The sequence below is a fragment of the Megalobrama amblycephala genome, linkage group LG8 (genome assembly GCF_018812025.1).
Source record: "Megalobrama amblycephala isolate DHTTF-2021 linkage group LG8, ASM1881202v1, whole genome shotgun sequence".
Classification (NCBI taxonomy): domain Eukaryota; kingdom Metazoa; phylum Chordata; class Actinopteri; order Cypriniformes; family Xenocyprididae; genus Megalobrama; species Megalobrama amblycephala.
Window position 1 is genome coordinate 5,474,144 of NC_063051.1, and position 21,685 is coordinate 5,495,828.

At 37.9% G+C, this 21,685-nt stretch overlaps 1 protein-coding gene across 1 annotated transcript in view; it reads left to right on the forward strand.

Annotated features, from left to right (window-relative positions):
• LOC125273473 (contactin-4) overlaps window positions 1-21,685 on the forward strand; it is a 106,509-nt gene that overhangs the window by 81,158 nt on the left and 3,666 nt on the right. The window contains 11 exon segments of the mRNA XM_048198883.1: window positions 1,328-1,455; window positions 4,822-4,994; window positions 6,926-7,043; window positions 7,420-7,464; window positions 7,467-7,577; window positions 7,835-7,984; window positions 13,212-13,282; window positions 14,350-14,584; window positions 14,899-15,014; window positions 17,993-18,173; window positions 21,099-21,211. Coding sequence (XP_048054840.1) covers window positions 1,328-1,455; window positions 4,822-4,994; window positions 6,926-7,043; window positions 7,420-7,464; window positions 7,467-7,577; window positions 7,835-7,984; window positions 13,212-13,282; window positions 14,350-14,584; window positions 14,899-15,014; window positions 17,993-18,173; window positions 21,099-21,211 — 1,441 coding nt within the window.

The window sequence follows — 21,685 nt, forward strand, 5'->3', positions numbered from 1 at the left end:
CCACACCAGACGCAACGTGACTATGAGACATGTAAAGTCAATCAAAAATCAGAAGAGCACGTGGGCGGGCTTTCTCGGCAAGCTCTTGCACTTGCAAGGAAATGGATAAGTACATCATCAAATTCATTAATATTACACCATTTTAACATTATAAAATATTTTAATAATGTTAATTATTCGATTTAGCATAAATGACCTACAATGGCGACATTTTTCACAATCACTAGAGAAAATCAAAATACTGTCCTTAACGTCACTAGCAGAAAGGCAGCACGATATAAACAAACCAGACTAACTCGTGACGGCAGCTTCACATTCTCTATATCTGCCGCCTCGATGGCAGGCAAGTATTTTAATTCAGTAGAAAAGTCGCTCCTCTTCATAACATAAGGATCACGTCCAACATTTGTTGTGATTTTCTGTTTATACCTTTCTAAACCAGCACAGTACGGACTTTTGTCCATCTCTTCCATTCTAATTTTCACTGCTTGCCCTCCACCGCAATTTTGCGCGTCACCAGAACTTTGCAAACAACCTATACTGAGGGTTAGGGGTTATGAAAAATCCATAACCTGAACAACGACCACTAATAAAAACTTGTTTGGACAGAGAGAGAATCTGTTTTGTTTGTGCTGTTGCAGCTCTATTGTGAAGTCAAATCTCTAGGTTAACATTTCAGTCAGATGCTATCAACATCTCCTCACATGATCCAGACATTTTTGGAAACGCCTTTTAATGTGTCGATAGCATCTTTCATATGTTGGATAATGATAAGACCGCAGGTAAGAATTCAAACCTGAACGAATCAGCTTCTCCTTTACATACTCTTCCCTCTCTCTTTATTCTTGGTCTTAATATAGCAGTATTCACCTGTGAATGTTGAGGTTTAATCTTTTAGAATCCCATTGACTGACTGTATCCTGTTGAAAATTCTGGCTGTGGTTATTTAAACTAAACGATTTCCTACAGTTTCCACACTTTTTAAAAAGAAGCACAAGCACACAGGGACAAATACAGGGTTGTTTTTCTGTCTGGAACAGTTGGGCTGAGTCTGAATCTTTAAGAATTCCTTTTGGGGTGCCAAGAAGGAAGGAAAGAAGGTTGCCATATCTTTCAACATTAAAGCTAAAAAACATCTTTGCTTATTTTTTTTATTTTTTTTATTTTTTTATCTATTGCAGTAGACTGTCAATTTCAACTTTCAGTTTCTTTAAAAAACATTTGAATGGTAGTGTGCATATATAATTTATTTATTATTAAAACAGCAAAGTTATTGCAAGATGTCATTGGTTGTTCCATTTATTCCATAAATTATTTTCCATTTTAGACGGACCATTTTAGAGGACGGCACCATCAGGATCGTCAACGTTACCGAATCCGACGCAGGGAAGTACACTTGCGTTGCCAGAAACCCCTTCGGTACATCCAGCAGTTCTGGGACTTTAGTGGTCAAAGGTAAAACACCTTTCACATTTCACAAACAGCACATTTCTCTTGCTTCTAAGCGGATGCCTTAAACCGGATGAGAACCAGTGGAAAAACTGTGAGCAACCGAAGCATGAAATTGATAATGAAATATATAGTTGTTTTATGTTCCTGCCGGTTTGACAGAGGTATAACTCATCCAAGCTTTTGTCATGTGTGAGTTATTGGTCCAGCCATTGGTGTAAAAAAAATCCTTAGCTGTCCACAGCACCGGGAGCAGATTTTCTCCTTGTCTTCCCAGTCACTTTCTACATGTTTAATTAAAAATATGCTGCTGTTGCAAGTTTAGATTTTTTTTTTTCTTTTTTTTTTTTTTCTCAATTTACTCCTTTAATAACTTAAGGCATTACATATGCATGTTTTTGGACACTTTGATGGCTTCAAGTAGGGTTATTCAGGACTGAATATTAAAAAAACAATATATAATTTTGTATATGTTAAATTAATTTGAAAATGAGGCAGACACCATTTTTTATGGCTACAGTTCAACGTCAAGTACATGCTAACTAAAAAAATTAGTTTAAGGCAGTTTAAAGGGTTAGTTCACCCAAAAAAATTAAAATGAAAATTCTGTAATTTATTACTCACCCTCATGTCGTTCTACACCCGTAAGACCTTTGTTCATCTTCAGAACACAAATTAAGATATTTTTGATAAAATCCGATGACTCAGTGAGGCCTCTATTGCCAGCAAGGTAATTAACACTGTCAGATGCCCAGAAAGTTACTAAAAACATATTTAAAACAGTTCCTGCGACTACAGTGGTTCTACCTTAATATTATAAAGCGATGAGAATACTTTTTGTGCGTCAAAAAAACTAAATAACGACTTTTCAACAATATCTAGTGATGGCCGATTTCAAAACACTGCTTCATGAAGCTTTGAATCTTTTGTTTCGAATCAGTGGTTCGGATCGTGTATCAAACTGACTTTGACACTCTGAACCACTGATTTGAAACAAAAGATTCATAAAGCTTCAAAACAGTGTTTTGAAATCGGCCATCACTAGATATTGTTGAAAAGTCATTATTTTAATTTTTTTTTTTTTTTTGGTGCACAAAAAGTATTCTCATCACTTTATAATATTAAGATTGAACCATTGTACTCACATGAACTGTTATAAATATGTTTTAGTACCTTTCTGGGCATCTGAAAGTGTTAATTATCTTGCTGGCAATACTGAGCCATCGGATTTTATCAAAAATATCTTTATTTGTGTAAAGAAGATCTTACGGGTGTGGAATGACATGAGGGTGAGTAATTAATGACATCTTTTTTTATTTTTGGGGTGAACTAACCCTTTAAGCTGGTCTAGCTGCTCTCCAAACTGAGCCATTCTGGTTTCAGCTGATTTTGCTAATTCAGTCTCCAACCCTGACAGGCTGAAAATTGCCCAAAATTTCTCTAAAGCAGGGGTGTCAAACTCAGTTCCTGGAGGGCCACTGTCCTGCAGAGCTGAGCTCCAATCCTAATTAAACACACCTGAACCAGTTAATCAAGGTCTTCAATATTACGAGAAACTTCCAGGCAGGTGTCTCTGTTTGGATCTACACTCTGCAGGACAGTGGCCCTCCAGGAGTGGAGTATGACACATGCACTCTATAATCATTAAAACTGATTAGCCTAACCAGCATAGGCTGGTTTATACAAACCCAATTCCAAAAATGTTGGGACACTGTACAAATTGTGAATAAAAAAGGAATGCAATAATTTACAAATCTCGTAAACTTATATTTTGTTCACAATAGAATATAGATAACATATCAGATGTTGAAAGTAAGGCATTTTGAAATGTCATGCCAAATATTGGCTCATTTTGGATTTCATGAGAGCTACACATTCCAAAAAAGTTGGGACAGGTAGCAATAAGAGGCCGGAAAAGTTAAATGTACATATAAGGAACAGCTGGAGGACCAATTTGCAACTTATTAGGTCATTTGGCAACATGATTGGGTATAAAAAGAGCCTCTCAGAGTGGCAGTGTCTCTCAGAAGTCAAGATGGGCAGAGGATCACCAATTCCCCCAATGCTGCAGCGAAAAATAGTGGAGCAATATCAGAAAGGAGTTTCTCAGAGAAAAATTGCAAAGAGTTTGAAGTTATCATCATCTACAGTGCATAATATCATTCAAAGATTCAGAGAATCTGGAACAATCTCTGTGCGTAAGGGTCAAGGCCGGAAAACCATACTGGATGCCCGTGATCTTCGGGCCCTTAGACGGCACTGCATCACATACAGGAATGCTACTGTAATGGAAATCACAACATGGGCTCAGGAATACTTCCAGAAAACATTGTCGGTGAACACAATCCACCGTGGAGCCATATCTAAACATGATCCAGAAGCGCAGGCGTTTTCTCTGGGCCAAGGCTCATTTAAAATGGACTGTGGCAAAGTGGAAAACTGTTCTGTGGTCAGACAAATCAAAATTTGAAGTTCTTTTTGGAAAACTGGGACGCCATGTCATCCGGACTAAAGAAGACGAGGACAACCCAAGTTGTTATCAGCGCTCAGTTCAGAAACCTGCATCTCTGATGGTATGGGGTTGCATGAGTGCGTGTGGCATGGGCAGCTTACACATCTGGAAAGGCACCATCAATGCTGAAAGGTATATCCAAGTTCTAGAACAACATATGCTCCCATCCAGATGTCGTCTCTTTCAGGGAAGACCTTGCATTTTCCAACATGACAATGCCAGACCACATACTGCATCAATTACAACATCATGGCTGCGTAGAAGAAGGATCCGGGTACTGAAATGGCCAGCCTGCAGTCCAGATCTTTCACCCATAGAAAACATTTGGCGCATCATAAAGAGGAAGATGCGACAAAGAAGACCTAAGACAGTTGAGCAACTAGAAGCCTGTATTAGACAAGAATGGGACAACATTCCTATTCCTAAACTTGAGCAACTTGTCTCCTCAGTCCCCAGACGTTTTCACACTGTTATAAAAAGAAGAGGGGTGCCACACAGTGGTAAACATGGCCTCGTCCAAACTTTTTTGAGATGTGTTGATGCCATGAAATTTAAAATCAACTTATTTTTCCCTTAAAATGATACATTTTCTCAGTTTAAACATTTGATATGTCATCTATGTTGTATTCTGAATAAAATATTGAAATTTGAAACTTCCACATCATTGCATCCTGTTTTTATTCACAATTTGTACAGTGTCCCAACTTTTTTGGAATCGGGTTTGTAGTTTATAGTTCATGGATGCTTTTTTCATCAGGGTATGCAAATCAGTACTATGTCAGACTCATTTGTAGATTTCTTTTTACAACGAATCGAAAGTATTTAAAGTCTTCTCTCCTGGTACTTTTTTCCCTTTGCAGAACCGACCAAGATTACAGTCCCCCCTTTGAGTATGGATGCCACAGTAGGGGAGAGCATTGTCTTGCCTTGTGAAGTATCTAAAGACTCCACTCTACACCCCGTCTTCAAGTGGTTCTTCAACGGGAAACTCATCGATTTCAGTAGACATGATCACTTCGGGATGATTGGAGGGGTGCGTTTCTGTCAGTCATTATAATTCAAAGCTACAAATGCTGTTTTTTCTGAATTACTGTAGCCTTGGATTCCTCTTTGAAAGAACTAGGGGTAGAGGAATGCGTGTGAGGAATGACTGAGATTTCTTGGCGTTTTAACTTTTTTGTAGCTCAGCTAGCAATGGAGGGAACTTGAGTACAAGGGCACCTGGCTGCTCTCTGAACACAGAGGCACAAATCTGTCTGATTACAGGATTTTCATCGCACTCTGTTTAACACACAGTGAACCTCAAATAGCTATCCACAGGACCCACTCTCTGACTGTGTAGATCATCCAGCTTTTCAGGTTGCCAAGTATTGCTTTTGAGAACCTGGAGAGACCAATGATCAAATGCACGAATGGTGGGCTCTTACTAACAACAGTAGGATTGCTTGTTTAAGTGAGATAAAGGAACGTAATCTGAAGAGCCAATCAAATACCAGAGCAAAGTGTCCTTTGCTACTTCATTGCTATCTGATGTTTTTCAAACGTGTCATAATTACTGAAATGAAAGTTTCCCATACAAAAGTACCACAGTATTACCATAACTTCCAAAGTTTGGGGTCAGTATTGTTCCAAAGTTTGGGGTCAGTAAGAACAAATTAATACTTTTGTTCAGCAAGAATGCTTTAAATAGTTCAAAAGTGCCAGTAAAGGCATCTATAATTTTCAATTTTCATCTATAATATTCATGGTTTCCACAAAAATATTAAGCAGCACAACCGTTTTTAACATTGTAAATAATAAGGAATGTTTCTTGTACACCAAATCAGCATATTAGAATGATTTCTGAAGGATCATGTGACATTGAAGACTGGAGTAATGATGCTGAAAATTCAGCTTTGATCACAGGAATAAATTACATTTCAAAATATATTCAAATAGAAAATGGTTATTTTCAATATGAATAATATTTTTGATCAAATAAATGCCATCTTGATGACCATTAGAGACTTCTTTCAAAAACATTTAAAAATCCCCAAACTTTTGAACGGTAGTGTACCATATAGCCTACTATATGTAACTGTCTTGTTCGATTATTTACTCATCTGCAGAATAATGTATTTGAATTATCTTCATTTGATGAATTACCTTACAAAATATACCACTGTAATACTATGGTTGGTAACACTTTATCATTGTTACACATTACACATGTAGTTACGGAAGTAATAACTATGCATAATTACATGCAATTAACCCTAAACCAAACCCTCATCCCAACCCTAACCCTATAGTAAGTACATGTAGTTAATTACTCAGTACTTAAATGTATAATTACATTGTAATACTTACACCTTAAAATACAGGGTTACACTTTCTTTTAAGGTGTCAGTATTACAGTGTAATTCTACATTTAAGTACTGAGTAATGGCAATTAGCTACATGTAATTACTATAGGGTTGGGATGAGGGTTTGGTTTAGGATTAGCTGCATGTAATTATGCATAATTTCTAGTTATTACTACAGTAAATACATGTAACATATGTAACATTGACACTGTAAAATAAAGTGTTACCAAATAAAGTGTAACCTACTATGGTTTATTTAAAGTACCTTACACTAGCATTTACAATCCACAATACATGAATATAGTAATCAAAACATACCATAGTATTGCCATTTAAAAAAAGAAAAGTTATCAGATGATACTACCATAGCACTTTGATACTTTATATACCATAACAATTTTCTTATAATATGGTTTTAATTGGTGCAGTGATATAGGAATAAACGATAGATAGATAGATAGATAGATAGATAGATAGATAGATAGATAGATAGATAGATAGATAGATAGATAGATAGATAGATAGATAGATAGATAGATAGATAGATAGATAGATAGATAAACAGACAGATAAACAGACATTTTTATTCAGTAACTTTTTATATAATACTTTTTTATAGGGATCTTCTGGGGATCTTATGATCAGAAATGTGCAGCTGAAGCACTCTGGGAAGTACGTCTGCATGGTGCATACAGCAGTGGACAGTGTGTCTGCAGCGGCAGACTTAATTGTCAGAGGTATGTGCGTCTTGCCTTGAGAAGGCTGTTCAGTATTCTACACTTTTCTGAGCATTTATCAAATATAAATTAAAAAGGCCTTACAATTTGCCCCGCTATTTCTGTTTTATTCCGTTATTCAGCTCTTGAAGTAATGACTACAGGAGTATCTGAAATCAATGCATTAATTCCCTGCTTCGTGCTCTTTAGAACCTTTTGTATTTCCATCATCAAGTGAAGGATCTCTCTCCCTGGTTGTGAATATTAAACATGTCGGCTTTTGTGGGCAGACTTGTCTCACATCGCAAGGTACTTGGTCACCTTGCTGTGCCCTTCTCTGATGAGGATACACAGTAAGTTTGAGTCCTTTTTGTCTCTTTGGCGGCGGTGTTGTCAGGGCCCCCTGGTGCTCCGGTGGGTGTGTTGGTGGGGGACGTCACAGACAGACCGCTCAGCTCTCGTGGGGCCCCGGACCTGACAACCACAGTCCTGTTACCCTCTACATTGTGCAAGCCAGGACCCCTTTCTCTATCGGATGGCAGGCAGTCAAAACTGGTATAGTAGTCTGCATACTTTCTTGTTTATATAATAGAAATATAAGCAACTGTTCATATTCTTTTTTTTTTGAGTGAGTGAGTGTGTGAGTCATTTAAATGTGATTCATGCAAATGCTTTTTTTTTTAAATGCACTGTTAAAGATAAAAAAAGATACAGGCAATTGCTAAGACAGACCAAAATAATTATGCTAGGCTACTCATTTGTGCAGATGGGTATTGATGTGTTTTTCCATTCCAAATTTTCTTTAATCCTAGTTCCTGATTCTGTGCCTGGACAGATGATTCATGCGACGGCAGTGAATCTAAATCCGTGGGTAGATTATGAATTTAGAGTTGTGGCTATCAACAGCGTGGGGGTGGGGGAACCCAGTGTGCCATCCAAACCCGTTCGCACCAAAGCTGCAGGTAGGCGCCCATCCCTCCTGATTCCATATCTGTCATCTCTAATACATCAGCAAGGAGAAAATGTAATTTAATTCTATAATTAGTTTAAATCACCAGGAGTGACTCCTCGTAATAGAGTTCAGGCATGAGAAATAAACACTCGTGCATTCACACCGGTTTTCCTGGGAACATCCAAATTGCAAAATAATTTACAGACAATTAGGACACAAATTAAGTGCGCAGAAATCGGACTGGAGTCACAGAAGGGCTGGAATTTTTAGTTGATTAGTTTGAAACCGCAAGAAAATGGAAATTTAGGACAAAATAAAATGTAGCTCACGTAGCTATATGCTTTAATGCAAAACCCAACCCTGCTGCACACTGGACATCAGCGATCAGGAAATGCAGCTATCAATAATTCATGTCGACATGAACAAAAATTGAGTGGACTTCTCCTGCATTCTGTGAGGTAGTAACACTTGAAAGGCTCTATTTTAAGCTCGGGTACCATGTGTAACTGCGTCGATCACTGACATGCTGTTTCCTTCAGATCCCAACCATGCAGCAAATAAAACAAAGCATCTACATTTGCCAAGACTGTACACTATTTATTTAACAGCAATGTCTAAAATACTGTAGAATTTTACTGTTAAAATCAAGGATATAGGTCCATTTCTGTCGTAATTACTGAAAAAAAGTTGAACCGAAACCATATTGTATTGTTTTTTGGGATAACAGTGTAAATAGTTATGTAGTGTAAATAGTTATAATTAGGGTTATTAGTTTTCCCTTTGGCTGGGGATTTGGGCATTATTTACTTTTAATTACTTTTCTCCCAGCCAGTGTAAATGTGATACAATAGAACACAATTGTTTGTTTACACTGTGAGAGAATAAGCAATATTTAGTAACTGACTCTTAATTTAACAATCTACACTATATATGTCACGGTACATGGTGTAGGAACACTCACGACAAGGAGATTTGCAGAAATGTAGACTTTTAATAAAGGAACCAAGAGAAACTCAGGATAAATAACACCACATACAAATGAGAACCAACAGAGACTGAGGGAGAACACAGGGAATATATACAAGTCAAACAAAGGGGCAAACGAGACTAATTAACAAGACACACCTGAACTAAGGACACTAATCAAATGAGTAACTATGACAACAAACTAAAGGTGGGAAAACTAAACAAAGGAGGACATGTGACAAACAGAACAAAGTGCCAAAACACACAGACATGTGACATTATACATATGGATACAATATATTATAAATTGTAGAAAAATATATACCAAAAAAAAAAAACTTATCAAGATTTGTTACCCAAGATGTATAAACAAACATAATAAAATAAACTTTGAATATTACAAAGCAACAGGGCTTGACATTAACACAAGCCAAATGCAGGTGGATTTCAGCAGTGGCGTGTAATGCAGTCAGGGTTGGTGTCACAGATCCCGTGTTTCCCTGGACTCCATTTCCCATGATCCTCCTGTTTCTACACCTGCACTCACTTCCCTCGTCAGCTCCTCATCATCACTCATCACCTGCACCTGGACTCTATTGTCTTCACTCCCTTTATATGGCACTCACTCCCTTCACTCCTTGTCCGTTCTGAATGTTGTTTAATGTGTATGTTGGCGTTCCTTACCCTGTGTTACATTAAAGTATTATGTTATTGTGGAAATCCGCATCTGCCTCATCTCTACACCACCATACCATAACAGTTGGAGGGTTGAATTTTATTTATAATATGTACATTTTTCAATTGTTGTCTTTTAAAAAGGCATCTGAAATAATAAACTAAGTGCAATCTAGTGTTGCCAAAAAATATAGATTTTTCAATACATATGGATACTGAAATATCGCTTCCAGTACTCATTTTCCACAGAATAAATACATGATATCAGCTGCGCTTTCTCGCTCTCTAATCTCTCCAACAGCGAGTTACACACACTCACGTGTTTCATTTTCTCTGGATGAATATTGTTGGTGTTACAGGGCTTGAATTTCGGTGTTGGATTGCACATTTTGCGCATAATTTTACTCATTCCTGCAGATTTTGTGCTCCCACCCAAAGTGCGCGCACATAAAGCTGCCTCTTAGTACTAAATTGTGTTTATTTTCGCTGCTTATTGTGCTTTAACAGTCAAATACACACAAAATAATGCCAAAATGCCGGCAAGTATTCATGTAAACACAGATATGTTTAAAGAGAACGTAAACAGTTGAGAAAGAAAATGCATATGCTTTTGGTCTTAAAGTGACAGCAGCCTAATATACCTGCTGCCAAATTATGAGATAATATTAATATCTAGGGCAGTTTTTCCCCATGGTATTGATGTCAAAATTGTGTCCAGTGAAAATGCTGAGTGGCTAGTAACTTTGGAAAACCACTAGCCACAGTGGCTGGTGAGCAAAAAAGTTAATGTCAAGCCCTGTAAAGCAAGTATCATGAAGTGACATAAAAAACAACCTCAGAATAAACCAGCAGATTTTAAGTAACATTTTAAATTTTAAATAACATTTCAAAACAGCTTGGACTGGTTTGGTGTGCTTATTTGGTTTAAAGGGTTAGTTCACCCAAAAATGAAAATTCTGTCATTTATTACTCACCCTCATGCCGTTCCACACCCGTAAGACCTTCGTTAATCTTCGGAACACAAATTAAGATATTTTAGTTGAAATCCGATGGCTCTGTGAGGCCTTCATAGGGAGTAATGACATTTCCTCTCTCAAGATCCATAAAGGTACTAAAAACATATTTAAATCGGTTCATGTGAGTACAGTGGTTCAATATTAATATTATAAAGCGACGAGAATATTTTTGGAGCGCCAAAAAAACTAAATATTAGTGTATTAGTATTTAGTGATGGCCGATTTCAAAACACTGCTTCAGGAAGATTCGGAGCACAAATGAATCAGTGTATCGAATCATGATTCAGATTGCGTGTCAAACTGCCAACGGCTGAAATCACGTGACTTTGGCGCTCCGAACAGCAGATTCGATACACTGATTCATTTATGCTCCGATGCTTCCTGAAGCAGTGTTTTGAAATCGGATCGGCCATCACTAAATAAGTCGTTATTTTGGTTTTTTTGGCGCTCCAAAAATATTCTCGTCGCTTTATAATATTAATATTGAACCACTGTACTCACATGAACCGATTTAAATATGTTTTTAGTACCTTTATGGATCTTGAGAGAGGAAATGTCATTACTCCCTATGAAGGCCTCACAGAGCCATCGGATTTCAACTAAAATATCTTAATTTGTGTTCCGAAGATTAACGAAGGTCTTACGGGTGTGGAACGGCATGAGGGTGAGTAACAAATTACAGAATTTTCATTTTTGGGTGAACTAACCCTTTAACACTCTGAGGTCTAAAAACGCGCCGGCGCGTTTTGCAGGTTTTTTTTCACATTGCAGCAAAACAGACTTAAAATACTCTGTCATTTTTTGTCATAGAAACATAAGTAATACATCAATTGAAACTATAGAATATCTCCTTTTATTTGTATACACTCAGAGTAAAAACAAAATGTTGTGCTTTTTGTAAAATAAAGAAAACTAACATGATGCGTGATCTCTCATCTCCCTCTGAACGAAGTCCAATCTGATAGTTCTCAGAAAATGAAGTGTAACTTAGTGAATACTAATCACAAAAAATTCATACTTATGTCTAACAAAACGTTGAAATGTCAGGTTTTAAATCGAGCAAGTCAAATCGAAAACAAACATTCTGTGTTTATGTAATCTGTATGAAAAGAGAGCCATGTCAGAAGTCCGTGATTCAGCTCATTACCCACTAATGCGGCCACGCCCACGGAGCCAGCGCTATTCACAGGCAAATTCAGAGACAACACATGCATTCATCATCTCAATCGTGTATTTATTGCCTTGAAAATTGTTTATCTGGATGAAAAAGCCATGGTTAGCGATCTCTGGAAGACATTAGGTGCGTCCCAATTCGCGTACTTATGCACTATTCTGTGACGTTTTTAAGTATAAATAGTGCGAGTAGTGCGTTCACACTGAAAATTCCAAAAAGAAAAAGTGCACTTAAAATACCCGGATGATGCACTAAATTAACGGAAAAAACGAAGTGTGGAATGTTGGACACTTCATGCACTCAACTGTCGCAGCTTTAATTACGTAGTGGAGTGCAGCCTCCGGCTGCAGTATGAATTGCAAACACCAGCGCTCATAGAGATAACAATGAATATTAAATAAAAAATAACTCCTCTGTATAGAAAATTGACATAAACATATGAGAATCCTATATTTCTCCAAATGTGCATGCTTTTAAACTAAAAGCCTATATTCAGACTCTTTGCATCACAGAAATACATTATATTTTAAAGTATAATATAAAACCATTATTTTATATTGTAATAAATTTTTTCATATACCATGATGAGCTTGAGACATCACAGAAGTTTTTTTTCACAGCCTACCTGACTGAAATGCCTCATTAATATGCAAGTCTTTTCAGGTCATTACTATTCAATTCTTTTGTCTTCACAGGTGAGAATGAGCCATTATTCATGGAGATTCACGCCTCCTCGCATACCGTGTTTCTTGGCAAAAAGTGTCTTACAAAAACTAAATCAGTATATTGTTATAAATGAAAGAGTAGTCAGCATAATTTTTACATAATTTTGAAGCAAAAACTCTAGTCTACAACCTTCAATACCCAAAAGTCTTGTGAACACAGATTTAATATACTTTTATTGGCCTTATATCAGTGACTTAAGTTTTTTGTTTTTTCAGTAACCACGCATAAACGTTATTCCTTCAAAAACACAAACATGTACACACATGTTCCTCACATATTATGGTAGCCTAGTTTGTGCTGAATACAGTGTAATGACACTTGTGTCATTAATATGTTTATGAACAACTGAAAAAAGCACAAATGTCAGGGCATGTCAAAACTTCTCCAGGCCCCAAATCAGCCTCAGACTCCAGAGGGTTAAGCAGGTCTAACTGGTCTCCCAGCCAGGTTGGACCAGCTATAAAAGTGCAACAAAATGTCCGGGAGACATACAAAGAACATTTTTCAGCAGGAACCTAAAAATTCTACAGGTTGTTACAAGCTACCTCATTCAGATTCTTTGAAGCATTTTGAAAAGAGCGTTGAGCCGCTGCTCAGGAAAAGGAAGTGTTCGGATTTGCCGCCAATCCCACAGGTATAAAACCTGTTTCTTCTGTTCTGTTGTCTGTTCTGGCTCCTAGATCCTGAAGTCGCCCCAGCTAACGTGAGTGGAGGTGGAGGCAACCGAGGCGAACTCGTGATTGTTTGGGAGGTGAGCTCAGCGTCTTTATTGTGACAGGAGCGTTTTCAAATCAGTCTTCTCTTGTGAATCGGATTCTGAGGGAATTCTCCACGGTGACGTGGTTTAAATTAGACAAGGTTTAATTAAAAGGCAGCGCTGTCGTCTTTGCTCTTTGCCTCAGTGGGATTGCTCCCTCTGGTATGTAAATCATAATGAAGACACAGATATGAAACAGCTTTCATACCAGTAAATCTGAAATGACAATGTTTATCAATGGCTTTCTTGTAATCTCACCGGCTGTCACGACAGATATTCAGCGGCGTGTTTAAATACAGTATTACTTTCAAAATACACCGCATTTTTCACTAAGTCCAGGGGTTTCTTGACTGACACTGTAGTGCTTAAATCTGTCAACTTTATTTACTTACATTCAATGGATTTCAGATTATGTAGGCAACAATGTAAACCTACCACGGAAAATTGCTTGTCAACTTGCAGTAATGTAATGTCATGTCAGCTGAATGATTTTGCTTTAATGCATTTTAATGCATTATTGCTTGTACTTTGAACAACACATAACCCTATGAAACTTTGCCTTGTAAATCATCCCACACTGTTTATAGGCATCAGAGTGACACCTCAAATCACAGGAATTGTTGAGGAGAGCAGTGCACATTTTTATTTGTTGTGCTTATAATGCTAATATTACTCTATTAGATCTGGATTTTGAATTTCACTGGTTCAGTGGAGTTACAAGGATGCTAATAGTATGCAACAGTCAGGTACCGGACTTAAAAAATCCCATTCATTTTCTCCATAGAGGACCTGGATTTGAACATTAAACTTTGTCTTTAAAGGGTTTGTGTTCAAAAGCGGAGAAAAACTACATTCTACAAAAAATCAAAGTCTTTAAATCAGTAATTGTATATTTGTCCATCATTTAAGTGAATGTAAGGTGCTTTGGATTAAAAACATCTGCCAATTTCTTGTATAAAAACAACACTGATTGATTTAGAAATAAAACAAGTGACTTTCTTTATGAGTGAGTCATTGAATCGTGTGACATTACGTTTGATTTTCAACTTCTTCTCTCACAGCCTGTGCCGGAGGAGCTACAAAATGGAGAAAAGTTCGGTTACGTGGTGGCATTTCGTCCTCTCGGCACTACCACATGGAAACAGAGCGTGCTGGCCTCGGCTGACGCTTCACGATATGTTTATAAAAATGATACTTTTCCACCACTCACACTGTTTGAGGTAAAAGTCGGCGTCTACAACAACATCGGAGAGGGACCGTTTAGCCCGGTGGCCGTTGTATATTCGGCAGATGAAGGTTAATATGCTTGTGTTCTATGCTGATTGTATGCAGATTGTCCAAGGACATTATTGGACATCATTTAAGAATGACAAAAGTTGATGGATGCATTGCGATTTTTAATTACACTCCCTCAGCTGTGTTAGTGCACTTTGATGGTAATTTCTTTATTCGCTAGTGTGCTAACAGCGCAATTAGTTCTTGCAAACAGGTGGTACATTTAAGCACTAAAGACTGATGTTGGACGAATCCTGGAAAGTGTCTGTTCTCATTAGCTGTTGTGTTTTCCATTCCTTTCCACTTGTTTTTGATGTGTCTGACATCACGTACAGAACCCTCTGTTGCTCCTCCAAGAGTCTGGGCCCGTACTCTGTCTGCATCTGAGATCGAGGTATTCTGGGAACCTGTCCACCAAAGCGGCAGCAAAGGACAGATAACAGGCTATGAGGTAACGTAAATACCATAAATGGAGGAAGGGAAAAAAGAGATTCTGACCTCACACTGCATCACCTCAATCAGATTCCGTAATGTATGCACTGTGCTGATGGCAGGGTGTGCAATTTCCTGTTCCCCAACAAGAGTCTGCGATCCCCCGGCCACATTTTTCACAATCTCATCTGCAGAATGAAGAGGTCTTCTCACAGCTGGTCCTGTCTCCCGGGGAGCGCCAATACCCAGGCTTTCTGGGCACTTATATAAATCACCTTTCAGATGTGTGGACATCATACATCAATTCCCCCTCCTGCAAACACTTCAGCTGCTAGGTCGTTTCTCACTGTGTGAGAAACCCACAGGATTCTGCCCATTTCTCTCCCTCCAACCCGAACGAGCCTCAGCAAGAAATCTCAGGTCACGCGGTTGTACCGTGGTGAAACCACAAAGTCGTTCACAGCTTCGGGTAGTAAAAAAAAGCACATATTGCGCATATGAAAATCCACAAATACTTCCAGAGTCCCTTGCTGCAGTGTGCAGATGTTTATTGAACGCAGTAAAAAAAGAAACTGAGTCACAGTGACTTTGTCACAGAGTTAGTGTATTGAACCCTAATGCAGGAACAAAAATGACATTTTTCTCAAGTCGATTTCTTAGCTGTGAGGTTGGAAGCACAGTTACTCAAGCAGAAACATAATGCCTATTCAATTCATTAAACAGAATGTGTGTATATACCGGATTTTTCGAAATATAAGTCAAAGTCAGTTTTTATCATCTGAAACGTGCTGTGATTTTTATAATGCAATTAACATTGTGCAAAACATGCGTAAAGTGCACTTATGGATTTGTGCTGATTGAGAGAGGTACGTAAGCCCGAGTTTATTTTTATAGCGCATTTCCCACACACCGGTAGTTTCAGTTTAAATAAATTTGATTAGGCTGGCTGTTTATAATAAATGCCACTATAATTTATGTTTGTCTTATATTTTTCACTACTGTTCTGTTCTGAATTCTGCCAAATTTAAAGGATATGTTGTGGAGTGAGGGGAACTAAAATACATGCTTGTAAGTGGTTTGTTTGATTTTTGGTATTTTACAGTATTTCTGAATGTAATAACTCAATGTGACTTTTACACCAATGCAATTTGTGTGTTTTTAGGGCCCGAGCACCGGTGGTGTGAGGACCCTAATTGCTCGGTCAATTATTCTTCTTCTCCAAAATGAATCGCATTTTTGAAGGCCTAAACATGCTCGAAAACACACACGTCAGAAGTGGCGAAAATTTACATCTGATATGTGTTTCAGAATTAGGTGTGGCAAAATGGCTCAATAGCACCACCTACAAAATTTAAATTAAGTGCCCTTCGCACTACGTTTCATGTACGTAAACGTACATTTCGTGTATGTTTCGTGAAATTCGGTAGACACATGTAACAGCTCAATAACTACAAAAAAGTCCCTGTAAACCCAACAGAAAGTGAGATATTTTGAGTTTTCTCTGCAAAACTTTTGCAGTTTTTGCCATTTCCACATGTTGTACTTTAACAAACTCCTCCTAGAGCTCATATTTGGTCAGTCTTATCTAAAGGCCTTTGCGACATTAAATTGCGAAGCTCTAGAGTTTTCGTTGAGGGTCGTGTCCGTGGCGACCTGACAAATTTCGATGTTTCACCATGAAACAGGAAGTTGTTGTAACTCGGGTATACAAAGTCGGATCTGTCCCAGACTTCACTTGTTTTATTAGAGTCCTGGCCTGAAGACATCTACATGCAAATATTCAGTTACAGTCATAGCGCCACCTGCGGGCAACAGGAAATGACTTGTTTTACACTGTGATTAACTCCTCGTAGAGATTTAACCAGATCAACACCATATGTTGTCAGTCTAATCTAAAGGCCTTTGCGATGATAAATTGCAAAGATCTTGAGTTATTGTTCAAGGGTGTGTCTGTGGCGGCCTGACAAAGTCTGATGTTTCGCCATGAAAGAGGAAGCTGTTGTAACTCAGGCATGTGTCTGACCTGCCCCAAACTTCACAAGTGTGATAAGAGACCTGGCCTGAAGACATCTACATGCCAATATTCAGATAGTCATAGCGCCACCTGCTGGCAACAGGAAATGGCACACTTTACACTGTAATTCACTCCCAGAAACACGTTTAAATATGCCATGGAAGTACCAAACATGTTACATGAAACATGATAAATCATGCAACACTTGGCTAAGTGTTAAAGTATGTGATTAACGCCATGAAAATTAAGTTGATATAACTCAGAAAAAACAATGTCTGATCTGCTCCAAACTTCACATGTTTGATAATAGTCCTGGAGACATCTACGTGGCAATATTCAGTTACAGTCAAAGCGCCACCTGTTGGCAGCAGGAAGTGTGGCACTTTGAAATGTCGCCCACTGTTCACTATTTTCCGAAGGCCACCGGATGGTGGTGGTCCCGGGTGTGAGGGACCTTTCATCACTGCTTGCAGCTTTATTTTCTCTTGTAATTTTGATTGCATTTATGTATAATTTAGTGTGATTTAATTTGAAATAAAATAACACGACAAAACAATTACGTAAATAAGCATGCCCGTGGCCCTGACCTGCACATACATTTCGTAAGCATAATTTCCCTATCATCAGACCACTTCAAGTACCAGCGGCTACAAGGAGAACTTTGAATAATTATTAATCTAATTTGTAATCAATTCAAAGCCCTGATTTTAAAGTTGCACAGTAATTGAGTAATTGAAAAAGTGTGTGAGTGTGTATGTGTGTTGTAAAAGTGAAATGATTTGAGGAATGCATTACTTTTACCATTCTAAAAACATGGCTCTCAAGTTAAAAGAAGTTGAACTTTTAAAAACGCAACTCTAGACCTTGCTCTTTTTTTCTTTCTTTTTTTCCACTGACCTGCCTCACACACTTTTAACAGCGAAAAGATGTTCTGTGTGAACCTGCCCTTACTGTCTCTTTAAATGTAACCTTCACTATTACAGGTGCAGTGGTTGGAAGATGGGTCGCCAGAAAGCGATGCAGAGAGAGTAAGGGTCACGGAAAGCTCAGTCAATATCACTGGTCTGAAGGGAAGCACGATCTATCTGATGTCAGTCAGAGCACACAACAGCGCAGGCACGGGGCCCTCCAGCGCCCCCATCAGCATCACCACCAAGAAGCCACGTAAGTCATATTGTTTTTAAACGACTGATTTCTACTGACACAAAATGCATTTGTGGAAGTTAACGTTTCCTGAGTCCTGTATTTATTATACATGTAGCTTTTCTGACATACTAGTATAGTAACTAAATGGAATATTTATACATGAATTAAAAAAAAAGGCCAATAATAACAAAGTATCCAGTGTAGTCTTCAGAAGCAGAAGCAGTGGGGCCAGTGCCCTTGGGCTTCAGACTTCCAGGGACCTCCAAAGCCTCAGGCTGGGTGCCCAAGTCTGACAAAGGAAGCTGAACATGTAGCACAAGTTAAGGCCCTCGGGCTGCACATACAGCGTAAACTCACAGCTAGAGCTCCCCATATGGTGTATATATACAAAGCTCTGTCATGAAACTCTAGATGGCACAGGCTGATAGGTCCTTTGTTAGTGATCACATCGTTATCTATATAGCGCAGCTGATTGGTTGCTGTGCATCAGCAGCCAATGAGCTTGCTGCACAACATTCAAATACTTGGCAGTGTTTGCCGTTAGCAGTCTGCAGCGCACTTTCAGAAACCCTCCACTTTCCCCAGCTCCACCTGTATAGATCTGTTACGGGGAGTTATAATATGTATGTTATATGTGCAGCAGCAGCATGTCTTACATGCTCACAGCAACATATCTGTGAATGTATTGGCAAAGTCTGTACTTGCTCTGCAGCAGCATCGTACCAGATCAATTCCACCAAGACCAAATACATTAACATTGCCACATCCATTACCACACCAATCCCGCAGAGAGTTGTAATGACAGACAATATGTATTATTGTAGAATAAGGAGTCTGCCACTAAATGAGTAGGGTGGAACTTCAAAGATGTGAGATTAGAAGCCTGACAGGATCATAATCCGAACCTGTTAAACTCTTAGTGGGGTGTTCTCAACACTATGAGAGATTAAGGTGGCCTCTGTTAAACTACCATGGCTAAATAGGCTCATTATCTGATGCCAATAATCAAGAACAAAACACTGTGTTTAACTGAGCCAGAAACTGATCAGATAAACTATGACATTACTATGGAGGGAGTCTTATGGCTATTTTCAGCTAATAGACTGAGCATACAATTAAAGGCCTCTTTAAAATAAAGAGCTTGAGAGATCTCTTTCTTTGTGTCGGAGCAGATAGGCTATTGTTCTTTTTCCTTTTTTATGGTAGATTCTCTGACTAAACATATCGTGATACAGCAGACCACTGTTATGATTGAGTATAGTTATCATAATAGCATGTATTATAGACTCGGTGGGCTGAGTATCATTAGTTAAATTGCTTCAAATTACTATAGCTATTATCCTCAATTTTTAAAGCATGAATACAGGGTGTACAATGTCCTAACCATTAAATTTTTGGAGAAAAGAGATCCCTTGTTCAGTGTTCTAGAGTTAAACTATGTTTAAATTCCACAATTACTGTGAAAAGTATTTGATTGAAAGATGTTTTCTGAATTGTTTGAGTGGGCACATGACTGGGCAGTGGCAAATGCAACATTTATACAATTGCTCCTTAGCAATCCTACATCAGGGGCAACTATTTTACTGTTATGGAGTTTTGGAAATAAAGCGAAAAGGGCACGATGACATTCAAGCAGTCTGGCACGTCAGAATATTGAAAATCGCAATACATTACAACAGCACGTAGGGAAAGTTTCTCTGAAGAAGTCGCGTATAATGGATTAAATCTCATTCTTTAGTGTAAACTTTGTGATGTTATGAACAGAAATGTTGGCCTTAAAGGGATAAATCACCTTAAAAAGAAATGACTGGTATTATTTACTCACCCCCATGTTGTTCCAAACCCTTATGACTTGTTTTCTTCTGTGGAACAAAAATGAGAAGTTTTGAATAATGTCTACTAAGATTTGTTATGTCTTGCTATGAATGTGGATGGGGACCAGGTCCTGTCAAGCTCCAAAGAGATAAAATCATAATAAAAGTAGTCCATACTGCTCATTCACCATTTTAAAAAAATTTAAGAATCCATAAAATTGCTCTGTACGATTAATAGATAGAAATTTAATTAAGTGGTTATTCACTTAAAACCAAAAATCTTAACAGCCGTGGTCACCATTCACTTTCATTGCATGGAGAAGAGCAGCTTAGACATTCTGTTGCAGGATTTGAAAGACATGAATGTAAATAAATGATCACAGAATTTACATTAAAGGGTTAGTTCACCCAAAAATGAAAATTCTGTCATTAAGTACTCATGTCGTTCTACACCCGTAAGACCTTCGTTCATCTTCGGAACAAAAAGTGTACCAAAAAGACAAAATAATGACTTTTCAACAATATCTAGTGATGGCTGATTTAAAAAAACTGCTTCGAAGCTTTACAAATCTTTTGTTTCAAATCAGTGGTTCGGAGCACCAAAGTCACGTGATTTCAGTAAATGAGGCTTCGTTACGTCATTCGTTACGTTTCAAAATTTCAATAGTTCATGTGACTTTGGCCACTGTTATGGCCATTATTGGCCATTATTATGGCATGTTATTGGCCATCAGATTTTATGAAAAATATCTTAATTTGTGTTCTGAAGATGAACGAAGGTCTTACGGGTGTGGAACAACATGAGGGTGAGTAATAAATTACATAATTTTCATTTTTGGGTGAACTAACCCTGTAATGTTCTGCACTATGTTTCATTGTTTCATAGCTGTTTTTTGCCTCTACATAAAAATTACTCATAAGGTTCCGTTTATAGTCCAACTAATTTAAAATGAGAGATAATCTGTGTTGAATCCGTGCCACTAAGCTTTTCAAGTCTTAAATTTAAGTGATACCCAAGCTGGTGCAATGCTGATTGTAAAGATTGCAAAGGACAAAATATAACCAGGAGATGCTGTTCAGTCATATACACAAGTTGGAAGTAAATCAGGATATGATTTATGTCTTTTAGCTCCAAGTCAACCCCCAGGGAACATTGAGTGGAACCTGACAAACTCAAAGGTCTTTCTGAACTGGGAACATGTGAAGGCGATGGACAATGAATCAGAAGTAACTGGCTACAAGGTAATCTGTTTTTTCACTCTCGCTCTTCTGTTTCTTTGCTGATAAACATGCTGTATCAGTGTGCCACATAAGCTGGTGTTTCACATAAAACAACTCAGAGATAAATGACTGAGAACATTACCTTTGAAAGCTGCATTATATACTATGTTTTTTTATTTCACTTTTTTTATTTTGAAGTGCCAGTGAAGCCTTTCCAGATACGCTCATGCAACTTCCTTTGAACTTCTTATTTGAAGTGCAAACCATTTTGCATAGCATTGTATTTAATAACAGTTTCCCATAAGTGGCAACTGGTTATATACAGCATTTTAGTTACTAAAGGCATTTTGCATACCATTAAATATCATAAGAAACCTTAATATATGCAACCTTGCTGTAAATGGTTGCCGGCCTTTTTGCACTGTTCATATCAGTTGAGTTAAGCTGTTAAAGGGACAGTTCAACCAAAAATGAAAATTTTGTCATTACTTACTC